The 17,047-nt window shown below is 39.6% G+C and overlaps 3 protein-coding genes across 3 annotated transcripts in view; 2 read left to right on the top strand and 1 right to left on the bottom strand.

The window, feature by feature from the left end:
- pex10 (peroxisomal biogenesis factor 10) overlaps positions 1 to 17,047 on the bottom strand; it is a 184,544-nt gene that overhangs the window by 106,152 nt on the left and 61,345 nt on the right. The gene's annotated exons all lie outside the window — the stretch shown is intronic.
- Positions 9,867 to 10,808, top strand: nppal (natriuretic peptide A-like). The gene is made up of 3 exons (XM_055169083.2): positions 9,867 to 10,117; positions 10,205 to 10,480; positions 10,575 to 10,808. The coding sequence occupies exons 1-2, from the start codon at positions 10,034 to 10,036 to the stop codon at positions 10,469 to 10,471; spliced, it is 351 nt and encodes a 116-aa protein (XP_055025058.1). The 5' UTR covers positions 9,867 to 10,033; the 3' UTR covers positions 10,472 to 10,480; positions 10,575 to 10,808.
- nppb (natriuretic peptide B) lies at positions 15,111 to 16,198 on the top strand. Its single transcript, XM_055169082.2, has 3 exons — positions 15,111 to 15,514; positions 15,589 to 15,853; positions 15,992 to 16,198. Exons 1-3 carry the CDS (start codon positions 15,395 to 15,397, stop codon positions 16,006 to 16,008), a joined length of 402 nt encoding a protein of 133 aa, XP_055025057.1. The 5' UTR covers positions 15,111 to 15,394; the 3' UTR covers positions 16,009 to 16,198.

The raw sequence follows: 17,047 nt of genomic DNA, 5'->3' as shown, positions 1-17,047 counted from the left end.
GACCGCCAAAGCCTGTATATCCCCAATTCTCTTAAGAGAAGTTATTGCGATTAGGAAAACCATCTTTAGTGTCAGAAGTCTATCAGACGCTGACTCTAGAGGTTCAAAAGGGGTCTGAACCAGACCCTCAAGGACTATAGCTAGGTCCCACGAAGGAATCTTAGTTCTTGTTGGAGGCCTCAATTGTTTTGCCCCACAAATAAAGCAACCGAGCAGAGGATGCCTCCCGAGCGGCGCCTCGTCCACAAAAGCGTGGCAAGCCGAAAAAGCGGCCACATAAACCCTAAGAGTGGATGGGCATAAGCCTGCTGACAGCTTTTCCTGCAGAAAACTCAGAACTGTAGCAATCTGGCAGTTAACAGGATCTGCATCATGTGTCATGCACCATGCTTCAAAGACACCCCATTTAAGGGCATAACACTTTCTAGTGGAGGAGGCCCTAGCACTTAAGATGGTCTCAATAACGTCAGGTGAGAGCCCTGTGCCTCTTAGTTGGTGCCCTTCAGGGGCCAAACATGAAGATTCCACAGGTCGGGCCTGGGATGAAATATCGTGCCCCCCGCCTGAGACAGAAGGTCCCTCCTCTCCGGAATCGCCCACGGCGAGCCGTTGAGGAGAGATATTATCTCCGAAAACCATACTCTGTTCGGCCAACGTGGTGCTATCAATAAGAGGCACGAGCCTTGTTGGCGAACTCTGGCTAGGACCTGCGGGAGTAGTGCGACTGGAGGGAACGCATAGAGGCGCTTGTTGGGCCATATATGCGCCATTGCGTCCAGACCCAGGGGGGCTGGGGGACTCAGAGAGAAGTAAAGGGGACATTGCGCTGTCTGAAAAGAGGCGAAGAGGTCCACCTCCGCTCTGTAAAATCTGGTCCATATCTGAGAAACTATGTCTGGGTGGAGTTTCCATTCCCCAGTCAACAACGTTTCTCTGGACAGTGAATCCGCCGCTACATTCAGGTTCCCCGGTATGTAGACTGCCCTGAGCGACAGGAACTTGTCCTGAGCCCAGAGTAAGATCCACCTCGCCAACCTGTTCAAATTGCGTGAGCGCAGACCTCCCTGGTGATTTATGTACGAGACTGTCGCTGTGTTGTCCACCCGCACTAGGACATGACAGCCCCTCAGTTGGGGGAGAAAATATTTCAGGGCCAGAAATACAGCCATCAGCTCCAGACAATTGATGTGCCAACTGAGTTGATGACCCTCCCATTTCCCTTGAGCTGGACGACCAACTAAGATCGCACCCCAGCCCGTCAGGGAGGCGTCTGTCGTTAGCATCCTGCGACGACAAGTCGCCCCTAGCGTGGGACCCAAGGCAAGAAACCGGGGTCTTACCCACATAGTTAGTGTACGAAGCCCGCGGCGCGTCACTTTTATTAGCCTCCGAGGGTTGGCCCTTGGATGAAACCCTCTGGCTCTGAGCCACAACTGAAATGGTCTCATGTGCAACAGCCCCAAAGGAATCACCGTGGATGCTGAAGCCATGAGCCCTAATATCCTTTGATATTGTTTTACCGTGAGGTCCTGGCCTAGCTTGACTTTGCTCAAGGAATGCTGAATGGTCGCGATCCGTGCGGGAGACAGATGTGCTCGCATCGTAATCGAGTCCCAGACTATCCCTAGATATGTCGTTCTCTGGGCAGGAGAAAGAACGCTTTTCTTGGTGTTGAGTCTCAACCCTAGAGAAAGTAGATGCGCTAACACAATGTCTCTGTGTTGGAGCGCCACCTCTTGTGATTTCGCTAGTATTAGCCAATCGTCTATGTAATTTAGAATGCGGATGCCCCGGAGTCTCAATGGAGCCAGTGCTGCATCCATGCATTTCGTGTATGTGCGGGGTGATAAGGCTAGGCCGAACGGAAGAACCCGAAACTGGTATGCTTCTTCTGCAAAAGCGAACCTCAGGAACTTCCTGTGTTGTGGCAATATTTCTATGTGAAAATATGCGTCTTTCAGATCGATTGTGACAAACCAATCGTGACGTTGAATTTGTGCCACAACCGTCTTGACTGTTAACATCTTGAACTTGAGAGTTTTTACTGTTTTGTTTAAACCTCGAAGATCTAAGATTGGACGCAACCCCCCGTCTTTCTTGGGAACCAGGAAGTATCTGCTGTAATAACCCAAGTTTCTCTCTGGGAGGGGAACATGTTCTATGGCCCCTTTCATCAACAGAGTTTGTATCTCTTGCAACAGTACATGTGCCCGCTCCGGTCTCACGGAAGTAAATATCACGCCGTTGAAGCGCGGAGGACGATGAATAAATTGGATTCTGTAACCTATGTGTACTGTGCTTATTACCCAACCAGAAATACCTGGCAGAAGTTCCCACGCTGCCAGACTCTCTGATAATGGTATTAGCTTTAATATTTTTTCTTGGGGGGATGTTAAAAGACCTGTTTCCTGAATGACAGCAGGAGAACAGGGGGCCTTTAACTTTTGGCTGGAAACCACCGCCATCCGCAAGCCCAGAGGCGGCGGAGGTGGGGAGGTTTCGTGAGGGCAACGGGACGGAGCGATCGGATGTAAAGCGATATGCTCCACCCCGCCGATGAGCCCTAGAGTGGATGCAACCGTCAGGACTGCTTTTTCCTATTAATAACAGTCCTGAGGTCTGCCCTGGGGGGCTGCTGAGGGCGGCGAGTCGAACCCCAAGCTCTTTGCGGGGGAACACGATTCGCCACACTCTCCTTCTTCGCGTCCCTTCGCTTTGAAGGACCGGGAAGAGGTCGGCTGACCGTGACAGACAGCCCCTCCCCTTGTGCGCGGCGAGGCAAGAACTGCGAAAAAGCCTCTTCATGTTTTTTAGCCTCTGTAAATTTTGTGACGACGGAGTCAACCGCATCGCCAAACAGCCCTGACGGGGAAACAGGAGCATCTAAGAGAAACGCTTTATCTTTCTCCTTTATACCAGACAGATTCAACCATAAATGCCTCTCCGTGCTAACCAAAGCGGACATAGAACGGCCGATAGCGCGAGCCGTTTGCTTGGTCGCACGGAGAGACAGATCTGTAGCCCTACGCAGCTCATCAAACACCTCTTTGTCAATAGTCTCGCCCGCACTCAAATCCTTTAATAAGTCAGCCTGATACGCCTGTAACACCGCCATAGTATGCAGCGCAGCACCAGCCTGACCTGCAGATTGATAGGCTTTACCCACTAAAGCTGAGGTTATTCTACACGGCTTCGTAGGAAGGGAAGGTTTCTTTAATGTTGATGCCGAGCCAGGCGAGAGATCACTAGATAGCGTCTCTTCCACCTGTGGCATCTCAGTATATCCGCGTGCTTTTGCACCCACGATAGTCGAATAAACCGACGTCGAGGGCACGAAAACACGTGAAGAGTATGGTCTCTTCCACGATTTATCTAATTCACCGTGGAGATCCTCAAAGAAGGGGAGAGGCTCATGTTTCGTCCTCTCCTCTTTGCCAACAGACAGAAACCTATCACCTAATTTATTTGTTTTGGGCGTCTCTGGTTCGCGAGGCCAGTCAATCTGTAATCTGGCCACCGCACGGGTTACCACCTCGAGAAGTTCCTCGACCGATCTATGATCGTGCGAGGAACGCTCGGAGGCTGGTTTATCAAAGTCCGCAGAACCGAGAGAAAAATCATCATCATAATCATCATCATCATCTTTACCCCCCACATGAACCGAAGAAGCACCGGGGTGCGCTTCAAGATCATGTGAAGGAATAAATGGGTTTGGAGATAAAGCAAGAGAAGAGGACGCGCCTGTCTCTTGCTCATCAGCCAAATCCATCTGGGAGCCCCATGAGCCTAAACTTTTAGGTGCGGTTAAGAAATAATCACGGCGAGCACGAAGCATTTTTATAGAGAATGACTCGCAATGCTCGCACTCATCTGACTGTAAAGCCGTGACCGCATGCTCCTCCCCCAGACACACAAAGCAGTAAGTGTGTGTGTCGTCCTTAGCGATAGCGCGAGAACAAACACACACCTTAGACTGCTTGTGGCTCCTCTTACTCATTCTTTTAACTTAAACTCTTGTAATATCGGAAAGAGAGAAAGACTGCACTCTATCTAGTTGGAATCTAACTCCTAACAAAGATCTCGAGTGGAGTTCAAAAGGTAAGAGATAGTTTTTGATGATTTTTTAGATCGTGTAGCCAGGGGCGGAGTGGGACCAAAATATCTACCGGGACATTTCGTAGACCACCAGCCCTCCATGGTAGAAAAAAAAAGAAGGAAATGACTGCACAACATGAAATACCAAGTGTTATAATAATTATTATTTTTAAAAGATCTTTAAGTAAACAACAGTCCCTAGTTTTACGTAAGCTAAAGTTTAATTTGGTTGCCAAGCAGTTGCTTATAAAATGATTAAGCCTATTAGGAGAGAGGGATGTTTAATGTAACAAAATGTCAGTCATCGTGTGATAACGAAAATATAACGAGGCCTAGACTACTTGTTCTGAGCATGTTGTCAGTGAACAGGCTGTATGTTGGCTAAGTTGCAGACACTCTGTAACAAAAACGTTTTCACGAAAACCTAGGTTATGGCAAAAATTCTTCGTACAAGAAGGCCATTCTCAAATAACAAATCTATGAAACCACATTATATGTGTACTCCATCAACCTGTACAAAATCATACTGACTGCACGGATGTACACTTACTGACAACAATACGGAAGCAATACAAATGAAAAACAAAAATAGAAATCATGGTTGTTTAAAATGCTTTTCAAATGTTGTAATTCTTAACTAAGTGCAACTCCAGCTACAGATAAACTAAAACAAGATAATATCAAAACAAAACATACTGTGACATCTCTTCACAAATCTTGTCATTGCAACCGCCAATAAACACTTATAAACACACAATAAAGACTTTAAAATGATGTGATAAAGCACACGTAGTTAACCAACTAAGACTATAACACTAGTAAGTAAAACAGGGCTAAATGCAAAAACAAGTCTTACCTTTTGTAGTCGTGCAGTTTTCATTCCACAAGTGGCCATATTCAAAAATGCGCGCAAATAATACAATTCACTTCGACTTCGCTACAATTTCCCGGTGAAAGAGAACATGTATATTTATTCACAGAGAACAAATCATATTACTTCTGGAATAATGTATGCAATATGCATGGCGCGAGTGTGGGGGAGAACCGAGTCTGTTTGAATTTTAAAACAAAAAAGGAATTTACTTGCGAAAATAAAGATTACAACAGCAGCGGTCATCATGAGACCTCATGCAGGGAAAGGTTTGGGAACCCCACTGTTCAACTTCAAGCTGCGCTGCAGGAACGACAGGCTGATGACATCAAAGTACCGCGAGGGTGAGTCGAGAGATCATCGGAAGAGTTTGCTTTCGAACCGCTCTCGCGGCACGTTGATGTCATCTGCTTGTTGGTTCCTATGTTATAGCATAAAGTCGAACACACGTGTAAATTATTCCTATTAGTGATGTACCAATGTTCAGATATGTTCTACTAAAAATATTTTAAATTATATTTAATGAGCATCATTATAGCCTGTTGATTTCTGGAGTTTTGTCTTCTCTGTGGGTGAACGAGGATAAGCTTTTTTATTGGTTGTTGCGTTAATATGTACCCAGATACAACAGTGCTATTTTCTGATTGGCTATCGTGTAGCCTCTTTCTTTCTTTTTGATTGGCTGTTAAGTTGCACTCTCGAATGGAACTCCGCTCAGGGGAGACGGCTTCTTGATAGAGCGATGCGGCCAGATAAATTTTGGGCGCTGCGGCATATTAAATATGATTAATAGTTTTTCTGCGTGAGACCGGCCCTCAAAACACTACCGGCCCACCGGGAAAAGTCCCGACTCTCCCGATTGCCACTCCGCTACTGCGTGTAGCACACATACACAGATGTCGGTCTGAAGACAAAAGACCTGAGTATCACAGCTGTTTTCATTTAATTTATAGTCTCGCTTCACGTGCGCTTTGATGTCGTCATCAACCGAGACTATAAATACCTCCGGGTCAATTTCATTGACGTGTTTGCACACTATATTCAGCGGGTCAACAATAAAGACGTTTCCCATAGCGCTTAGCAGCGCAGCATTGAGAGTAGCTTTTGATAGGGAACACTCGGAGCTTGAGCACCATACAGTATAAAGGCTTTAGAATGGCTTTCTCGGCCAGATCAGTCAAGGTTTGTTGCCATCAGGGATAACATTCGACTAGACTCCTCTGGTCTACAATTGGTTCAGTGACCATTCGCAACTTTTGCTGATCAACCTGCCACCAATTCTACATTATTCAAACCAATAGAAGAGATCTTTTTAGCATGCCGTTGGAAGGTATGCGATCACCAGCCCCGCCAACACATACCCCTTCTCCAAGCGATGAAGGAGGCAGGTGGTGACACAGACGATGGGGCATGCCAGGGATGGATACACCACTCCAGACACTACTTCCACCACTGTTCAGTCAAAGAGAACCAGAGAAACTATTTTTTTCTGATTACAGTAACAAGCATATTTGTTTACAGTATCTTTAAAACTATTTGTTTTGTCTGTTACTGTTGATCCCTTAGTCAATGAAAATACATTAAAAATTGTATTGTATTATTTTATTATTAACCTCACTCTTAGTGGTGGACTGAGACAATACATTTATACAGATTTAATAGAAAAGGGGACTAACCAACAAGTGATCTATCTTAATACTGAGTTGTCAAAATACAGCATGTCTCTCTGTAGGTGAACCCTCAAAAACGTACTAGGAGTATACAGACAAATAATAAAAGAAGGTTGCGACCTCCGGAGGATACATCCTTAAAATGAGACACAACTGAAAGTATCACAACATGTTTTATTAGTGTTTGATGATCGAAATCCTGCACAGCAAGAATGTCTCTGGTTTGAGTTGTGTGGGGTTAATTTGAGTTGACAGGGTTGTCTGTCTTTACAGAGTTCATACTGTATGTCCTTTGTGTGTTTCCTCTGGGTACTCAGTTTCCACACATCCTATAGAGCAGGGATGGGCAACTTCGGTCCTGGAGGGCCGGTGTCCTGCAGAGTTTAGCTCCAACTTGCCTCAGCACACCTGCCTGAAAGTTTCTAGTATGCCTAGTAAGACCTTAATTGGCTGCTTCAGGTGTGTTTAATTATGGTTGGAGCTAAACTCTGCAGGACACCGGCCCTCCAGGACCGAAGTTGCCCATCCCTGCTATAGAGACATGCTCATCAGATTGATTTGGAGATGTTAAGTTAATACAGATAGATGTGGGATTGTGCATGTATGTTAGTTTGTGTGATGGACCGAATATATTACTTCCTCCTTTAACAATTCTTCTGGAAACCTCTCCCCTCCTCCTTCCTAATTCCTCCCCTATTCTAATTTACTTCATCCAATCAAAACTATTCAATGCTGTAGTCTAGGATCTATCTAAATTTGATCAAATCCTGTGAGTCAAGTCTCTCCTAGCAAGCCCAACTTTTTTTTTTTCTCTTAAATTCAGGGTAATTTGTCAAATTTGTACATTGCTTATGAGTTTATTTTGAGTCTTATTTTTCATGACTTAAATTTTTTAGCCCTGCATGCCAGTTCACCATTTCTATAATCAGAATAACCTTTTATCATCCCTTTTGTGACCCAGAAAGGTTTTTCAGATGTTAAAGGTGCTTTAAAGCAGTGGTTTTCAAACTGGGGGCCGCGAGATGGTGCCAGGGGGGCCCAGTTTTATGACGTTTTATGAAATACATTAATTTATCATGAATTCTGTGTAATTAAACCTAAAAAATAAGGCCACTAACCAAAAGCACTACTTTTTGGTATAATTTAATGTTTTTTTTATTAAAATGTTGAGTTTTAGAACAGTTTTTTGTCACAAATTTTCTTTGGGGGGCCGCGAAGGAATGCACCGTACACAAGGGGGCCCGCACGCTGAAAAAGTTTGGGAACCACTGCTTTAAAGAACCATTTAGGCAGAAAAGAGTTTTGTGTGGCATCGTAAAGCACCTTTATTTTTAATAGTGTGCAACAGCTATTAGGACGACAGATCAGAATCCATCTGGAAGATGTCTGTCCCTCTTACATGACCATAAAATTATACACATTAATTGTTATCTTAAAATGTATCAATGTTTCAAAAAAAAGAAAATTTTAGAAGTCAAATAAAAAGCAAACATGCTGAATAATTTAAATATGATCTCACTGATGGATTTCTTGGCAACACATTTGTTGTACATTCTGAATATCATCTCTTCTGCAAATAAATGACATTTAGAGGATCATTAAAATCATAATTAGCCTCATTGGCTTCTCATCAGTAAAAGAGCAGTGCTCAGTGATCTGTGTTTGTGAAGTGACCAGCTGCCCAAATGAAATATGGAGAAGGTCATGACGTGATGTACTGGGCAATGGTCATTAACCCATCACTCTCTTTCATTACCATGACATGATAACCATTGAATTGCCAAGCTGTTGGTTCCTGTAGCTCTATAAAGTTTAGATTTAATGTGTTGCCCGTGACTATTAAGCTTAAAGGGAACACAATGCACATTTAAATGTTTCAGACAGATGGTCACACAAATAACCACCCATACTCAATAGATCATCCAATATGTGCTTTACTTTTAATTAAAGCTTTTTGATTGTTTTGTTTTCTGGGTTTTAGGTCATAACATATGACAAACCTTTTGCATCTTCAAACTAGGATCTTAGTACAGTGGGTTATAAACTAAACTGGATCAGTCAAGTCGTTTGAATGAATCATTTAAAAGGGAAAAGAAATGTTTCTCTGTAATTTGCAGTGAATAATGAAAAATGAAGATCAGTCTGCTCCTAACACAAAGCAAATGGCTTCACTTGTATAGTTCACTTATATAATTTTTACATGAACCCCTCAACAAACATATTAGGCAAACCCCAGAAGTTTGCAGGGACACTGGTTTCTTTGCTAAACAGTCCATTCATTTTCCCCATAGACTTTTGGATTATTGCAAAAAAATAATCTCTGTGTTTAACAAAAGTTTATGACACTTACACGTTTTGTCCAAGTTAAACTTTACAGATTAACTTGTATGAATTTTGAAGTCAAAATTTGGCTTTTTGATATTTCTAGTAAACGCATTTACATTTCTAAATTCATATAATTTGTATTTATCTGTGAAGATTAACTTGATGGGCAAAATGTGTTTCTTTAATTTTTTTAAACATGGTGCTTATTTTTTGCAATGTCTGAAAATGTTTACATGATATCTGTAGATTGTCTTATGTCTGTATGTCTGATGATGTCTACGTGATGTCTTATAATATCTGTATGTCTGATGATGTCTGATGATGTCTACATGATGTCTGTTTGATGTCTTATAATGTCTGTATGTCTGATGATGTCTACGTGATGTCTGTATGATGTCTACATGATGTCTGTTTGATGTCTTATAATGTCTGTATGTCTGATGATGTCTACGTGATGTCTGTATGATGTCTACATGATGTCTGTATGATGTCTTATAATGTCTATATGTCTGATGATGTCTGATGATGTCTACATGATGTCTGTATGATGTCTTATAATGTCTGTATGTCTGATGATGTCTACGTGATGTCTTATAATGTCTGATGATGTCTACATGATGTCCGTATGATGTTCGTATGATGTCCGTATGATGTCTTATAATGTATGTATGTCTGATGATGTCTGATTATGTCGATCAAGTGCTTGACATTAGGGATGCTTCATGTCACTACAAATCAAAATGTCAAAAACTAAACTTATCTTATAACTTCCGATATGGACATTTTTTGTATAAAATATTGTGGCATGAGTGTACACGTGAGGCTATGAATGGATCTTCCCTGACAGGATCATTTTTCACACTTGAGCATCATGGATCCTCCTTCAGTTCATCATTGTGATGTTTGGTTGATGTAGAGATGTGGATGAAAATGAGGAGAGCCCTCCCTGCTGCAGCTGTGACGAAACCAGCGCAATATAAGCGTGTACCTGGACAGGGGATTTTGAGTATAAGAAAAGATTAATTGGGGACGTGCACGGCCACTGCTGACCTCCAGCAATATTCACACAACAATGATCTTCAACATCTCAGTTTTCTGCGTCTCTTCACTTCTTCTCTTACACTTGGCAGGAGCCAAACCGGTTTCCAGTTTACAGGTGAGTGTGTTAAAGCCTCAGCATCTCTCTCTCTCATAGACACAAGTGTGTATCAGACACTAATACCAGGCGTTTATCCACCCACAGACTCTAAAGCAGCTTTTAGATGAAGAAATAAACGCGCCGCTCGTGGAGTCGCAGGAGTCCGCGATGGAGCAGGCGGAGGCGCGCACAGAAGAGCGGCAGTTGAATTCGGACCAGCCGGTGCGCACCAGCACCGCGCTCGAGCGCGTACTTGGAGACCTACTGTCCACATCCAAACGCTCGTGGAGTCGCTTCAAAAAGGGAGGGCTGAGAAGCTGTTTCGGGGTCAGATTGGAGAGAATCGGCTCATTCAGCGGGCTCGGGTGTTAAACTGTGCAGGTATGTCATGAGTCCTCATGCGTAAACACACATAGATATACTGTATATGATAAATCAAATCTCTTATTACTGTGTGTCTCGTCACCTGTTGCAGGTCGGGTTGTTACTGTAAAGGTCCTCGGAACAGACATCTCTTTCTGCAATCTGCAGGTGTACACATTTGTGTTCAGATGATATCTGGTGGTCATTATTTATTCTGAATCTAGATCTGTAAATAGTTTTATGTAAAGAGACTGCTGCTATGTTGCATCTGTTTATGTATTTATTTATTTATTTATGTTCGTGTTATAGACGATGTATATTGCTGCAAAATAAATATTTTGCATAACTTGTGTGTCAGCTTGGTCTAAAACTAAAATCTGATGAATGTCTTTACAGTTCAATGTAAAAAAATTCTGTAGAAATTACAGTATTACTGGGTATTACTAAAAGTAATGCCCAGTAACTTACTGCAGATTTTACATTTATTTACTAGCAACAGTTAGTTTAAAGTTAATGAACATGAAACAGTATAAGTTACTGAATTGTTTACAGTGTTGTATCTCTGTACATTTAACATGCAGATGACTCTCTTCAGGTATTTTTTTCAGTGATAAGATCTTAATCGGACTCTGACAAAGATAATGAGCCTATACAGGAAAGTTGATAAAAATAAAAAACAAACACATAAGCATTTATTCTTCTTTACAGATTAAATATTTGAACGTACAGACAGACACTAATAGCCATAAAGGGTGTTTGAATGGATCTTCAGATGTCAACACATAAAGCCACATTTTATTTTTGTGGTTATTTGACCCACCACCCAACTGAGCTGACTGTGGCATTAACATGTCAAAGGAACCAAAAACTACAGTAAATCTACTGTATGAGAATATTGAAGAAGTCTGACCACCAATCTAAACCTGTAAATCATCAGGAATAACAGAAACCAAACGCATTATCTATCTCTTTGTTCATCTGTCTATTTCTATTCATCAATCCATTCGTTCGTCTTATTTCTTTTGCAGTTTTCCAGATTTTCTGTTCATTATCAAAACCATTTTTTATAAGGTCACATGTTGTTAGATCCAATCTGAATAACAATGATTGCGACTGAATATACTTGTAGAAATATTAGTTGTTTTATTTTTTGCATGCACATTACACAAATGTTGTCATATAAAATAAAAAACATATATGCATGTGACCCTGGACAACAAAATCCGTCATAAGGGTATTTTTTTTAAATTGAGATTTATACCTCTTCTGAATGCCAAATAAATAAACTTTCCATTGATGTATGGTTTTAGGATAGGACAATATTGGCCAAGATACAACTATTTGAAAATCTGGAATCTGAGGGTGCAAAAAAATCAAAATATAGAGAAAATCACCTTTAAAATTGTCCAAATAAAGTCATTAGCAACACATATTACTATACATTTTTAATATATTTTAATAAAGGACATTTACAAAATATCTACATGGATCATGATCTTTACTTCTTATCCTATTTTTGGCTGTATTGTTGGCTATTAGCAGTGGTGTAGTGCAGGGTATACACAGGTATACAGAGTATACCCACTTCTTTATTAGATGGCATGGGGTATACCCATTTCTAAATTCAAAATATTAAATATTGATATTAATTTCATAATGATCCTTATGCTGAGAAGTCAAGCAGCAGAAGTTAATAACAAAAGTTTTATTTTGTGCTACCATACTTGTAACTACTCTGTCATGAATAGCAGAACATGAACCCAGGGCAGACATTAATAGAAAAAACACTGAACTTTTTTAATAAAACAGAAAAAACAACACCCACGAGGAGGCAAAAGTTAACACAAACAAGATATACTAAACACTGACTAGACTAGACTTAGAACAAAATGACACTACAATAAATGTACAAAACTTGACTTGGTTTGTAGACAGGACATGGTAAGACAATGGACAAGCAAAGAACACCAAACACACGGACATTAAATATGAGAACTAATGAGGGGAACAGGTGACAATGATAACAGGTAAGGGAGTTGGTAAAAAGTGATGAGACACAGGAAATACGTGGTCTAGTATAGTCAATATAGACCAAGTATTCCCCACACAAAACATTGTACTGTCAGAACCCTGCCATACTGGGCTAAATCCTAAAACAAGACAAGGTTCCGTCAGGATCCTGACATACTCATGTAACAGTCTTTAAATAGGGAAAACATAAAAAAGTGTTTGGTGGCTTCTAAATTCATCTCTATTTGGAGCCATAAGAATGAATGGGGCTAGGCTAAATGCTAACACAATCACAAGGCGCTGTACAAAATTAAAAGTGCACGCATTGAAAAAAGATTGGGATGTATTAATTAGTCTAAGTTGAGGTAAGAACATAGTAAAATATTGAAAAACGGTGGTGTTTTCCTTTAACTTGTAAAAAAATTAAAATTTTTTAAATAATTACTTAATTTATTCATGAGGCTTTAGAGGCACATGTCTCTAGTACTGTGATCCACCAGCCAATCAGGTTGAACATTAGTGTGACTCAAACCAAAGATATTTAATATTACCAAGATGCTTATATGGTATTGCTATGAATGGGGGAGATCACAGAGGTCAATGTGGCCGCTATTGTCCCGTCTTCCAGTAAAAAGAGCCAAACGTCAACCGTTAAAGAATGACATCATCTAACAGAGGGACTTTGTGCAGTGTTGCAATCAGGGCGGCACAGTGACACGTCTTCTTAAAAACACTCAAACTTGGCTTTCCAGCTAATTCTTAGCCAATGACATTGCATACACAGCAAAATCCCCAGTGTGAAATTAACAGTGCTCTGTGTTTATATAACCCACACCAAGATTGGTGTTAAAAAAACACTAAATCAGTGTTAAAGTTAATAAGATAATGAAGTGATTGAGTCATTAATAGTGAACACCTGCTGGTCATTCCATGTCAAATCAACTTTTGGAATTGTTCCTGTCTTAAAAATTTTATTTTGTTGACTCTTTTTCTGGAGAAAGTAATACTAAAATGAGGAAGAAAGCCACAATATTAAATGCAATAGATAATATGCATAGAGTTCAATGAACACTATCATCATCTCTGTTTGAAAACTAAATATACACCCAACAGTATTCATCTATTGCATTTAATAATTTGTCTTTCCTTATTATTTTAGTATTTTCTCCAGAAAACGAGTCATCAAAATAAAAATTTTGAGACAGGAAAATGTCCAAAATGTAATTGATTTGAATGACCAGCAGGTGTTCACCATTAATGTCTTAATCATCACTTCATTATCTCATTACCTTTAACACTGCTTCAGAGTTATATTTTTAACACCGGTCTTTTTTGGCACCGGTCTTGGTGTGGATTGTGTGGGCACCGAGTAGTGTTGATTTAACACTGATAGAGTTGGTTTAACACTGGAGATTTTCCTGTGTACTTCTACACTGAAAAAAGAACAATTAGAGCAAGTAGAATTTACCTTTTGCAAGTTTTTGCACTAATATTTTTTAAGTTAATTCCACACACATGAAAATTAAGTAAATCTACTTAAGAAAATGACACTGTAAAAAATGTGATATTTATCTAAAATTTTGGTAACAATATTATACATAATATTTTTAGGTACTTTTAAAGGCTTATTAATGGTGTAAAATTACCTCTATTATAATATACCACATTATAATGAGCAAGTAAGAAAGAAAAGATCTCAGTACTGCCATTAGCATAGTTATTAACACACATCATGATTTTCGTTGTGTCACCTACAGTCTAAACACAAGCACCACTTTTGAACAATGGTAACTGCAAAACTTCAATAATAAACACAAACTTTTCTAAATCCTAAAGATAAATGAACATTTAACACTTACGTTTTTTTTTCAAATGTTACCCTCCAATTCAGTCCCATGCAAAGCATGCTGGGAACAACAAGTACACTGCTAAAAAATTCTGTAGAAATGACAGTATTACTGTTAGCTGGTTGCCAGTAACTTACTGTAGATTTTAATGTATGTTATTTACCAGCAACAGTTTGTTTAAAGTTAAATTAACATGAAACATTTTCAGTCTTTATCTTCTACAGTAAGTTACTGGCAACCAGCTGCATAATTACAGCTAATTTTTGACAGTGTTTGTTTACCAAAATAATTAATGTAGTTTCAACAAAAAATTATTAATTTCTTTCTTACAAATGTAATTAAGTTGAATTTACTCAATAATGTGTTCATCTAGATTTACTCAAATTACTCACATTTTTATGTTATTTTAACCCAAAATTTGGTTAAAGCCCTCGCTCTTAATGCATTGTGTTGCTGCTATTTTTAGCAATAATGAGTATTTGTATATTTTGTGCTCAGTACAGTCACTGTTATAAAGATCAAACAAGAGACTTATGAATCACAAAACATTAAAACAGATAACATTGTACGGCATCATGAATCAAGGGTTTGCTTATTGTGTATTATAGACTACTGTATATAAACATTTGTTATGTGAAAAATTCTGCAATGTATAACTTAAAGCAGAATGCAATTTTGATCATTTTAAAATGAATAACAGATTCTGCAAGGCATAAGTGAACTTACACTATATGTGAGGCCAGCTGTATGTACGTTTATCAATGAAGAGTGCTATAGTAACTCCCTCCTTAATTCATTGTGTCATATACTGCCAGTAAATTCTTTTGATATGAATGATTTCAGGGAAGCAGCGTGTGATGGACTGGCGCTCACAGATACGTATGGCTCATTCTGACTGCTTTAAAAGGAGTTATTTCCGACAACAGACACTATCAGAATGAAGTGTTGGAATGCAGCAGTCATTCCTCGCATAACTAGCTTTTAGGTATAAAAGACTTTGAGTGTCCACCGATAGAGAGTATACAGACCACAAGCAAAGAAATCTTCACACAAGAGACGAAAGAGCACAGAAAACATGAGATCGTTTGACGTTCCTCTGGCTTTAGGCTTTCTATTCCTCCTCAGCGCTCAGATGACGGACGCTTTACCCCTACAAAACACAGTCTCAACCTCTGAGGACATGGACGTCTTGAAGGTAGGTGGAAAAACCACGAATTAGCAGACTTAATGTAAAGTAATGTGTGAGACTCATTTGTGTGGTCCTTTCAGCTTCTTCTACAGCGACTTGAAGAATCCATTCCTGCTTCATCACGAGACCAAAGATTATCCCGGGATGAGGAGGACAAAGAGGAGGTCAGCGTTGAAGAAACACCGATTCAACCTCAAAGCAAGACGGACATGAGAGAGTATCTGTCCGCTCGGGACCTGAAGACAGTCCGAATGGACTCCAAGAGATATTCCGGCTGTTTCGGCCGTAGACTGGACAGAATCGGGTCCATGTCATCCCTGGGATGTAATACTGCCAGCAGAACGAGTTAGTATTTTGCTTGTATTGGTCAATGATGTGATTTAAAGAATTCAAGTGTATATAGCTTCTCAACTACTTTTAATAGTAAGTTACCTCGACTGAATGAAATATCAACATGACACGTGTTTCTTCTTTCTTCTTCAGGTCCTAAGAGAAAGTGATGTCTTAACCTTCAACTACATCATTATCTGTAACATTGAGTCCAAACATTGTTCTTAACTATGCATATTTATTTAGATATTTATTAAATTGTTTAAATGGTGGGGATATATATTTATATGTGTCTTTATTTTTGTTGTCAGTTCAATCAATTGAAAATTCCTGTTTAATAAATGTTTACACTTATGTGCATTTGGGCATCTTGTTTCTTCTTTTAGTGTCTGACCCTGAATAAAATAAGTGAATATATATATCTGCATTAGATATTTACTGAACACTTTAAAATCATAATGAGATGAAATATTGAAACATGTCTTACTATTGCAACACTATAGTCAAGGGAAAGTACAGTATGGCAATAGTCTGGTTAGATTGATATATGAATCCCTCAGGAGGAACTGATCAATGATTTTCTGGACTTTAGATCTCATTGGAGAGTATAATTACATTATAAAAACATTTACAAGGAAAAATAATCTAAAAACTCTTCTAACAACATATTATAAAACAAAAATTATGATCAAATGCCCCTTTAACATGAAGTTTGAAAGTTGCTACAATGCAGATAATAAGTAATAGTGAGATGATATTATATTAAAATAAATCAATACAGCAGACAGAAACACAAAAGTTTATATTGCCTTGCAAACCTTTAAATGAATTTAGACTAGAAGGGCACATATTATGCAAAATCCACTTTTACAAGGTGTTTGAACATAAATATGTGTTAGCAGTGTGAACGCAACAACCCTACAATGAAAAAAGCCACCCCTTTTAAATCCTCATTAAACCAATGTTTTGATTCTCTTGTTAATGTGATGTCACACTGATAAAGCCCCACCCACGACCATTGACTGACTGCTTAATTGTACACAAAAGCTTTTCTAAATGTGTTTGTAAGCACATTGTAGCACTAAAGATATGCATCTAAAGATAATATTGTTCACAGGAATCAGATCTATTTGAACTGAAAGCGCTCACTGTTTGTTGGTAAGGGAGTGAGAAGCTGTAGCTCATTGGCATTTAAAGCTACAGACATGA

The sequence above is a fragment of the Misgurnus anguillicaudatus genome, chromosome 5 (genome assembly GCF_027580225.2).
Source record: "Misgurnus anguillicaudatus chromosome 5, ASM2758022v2, whole genome shotgun sequence".
Lineage (NCBI taxonomy): Eukaryota > Metazoa > Chordata > Actinopteri > Cypriniformes > Cobitidae > Misgurnus > Misgurnus anguillicaudatus.
Note: the sequence above shows the minus strand (reverse complement) of the source record. Positions and strands in the feature narration are given on the sequence as shown.

Excerpts from the sequence above, each read along its gene's own strand:
- nppal (XM_055169083.2), top strand. The coding sequence starts at position 10,034 with ATGATCTTCAACATCTCAGTTTTCTGCGTCTCTTCACTTCTTCTCTTA. Across the intron at positions 10,118-10,204 it reads AACCGGTTTCCAGTTTACAG|ACTCTAAAGCAGCTTTTAGA; the intron begins GTGAGTGTGTTA and ends ATCCACCCACAG.
- nppb (XM_055169082.2), top strand. The coding sequence starts at position 15,395 with ATGAGATCGTTTGACGTTCCTCTGGCTTTAGGCTTTCTATTCCTCCTC. Across the intron at positions 15,515-15,588 it reads AGGACATGGACGTCTTGAAG|CTTCTTCTACAGCGACTTGA; the intron begins GTAGGTGGAAAA and ends TGGTCCTTTCAG.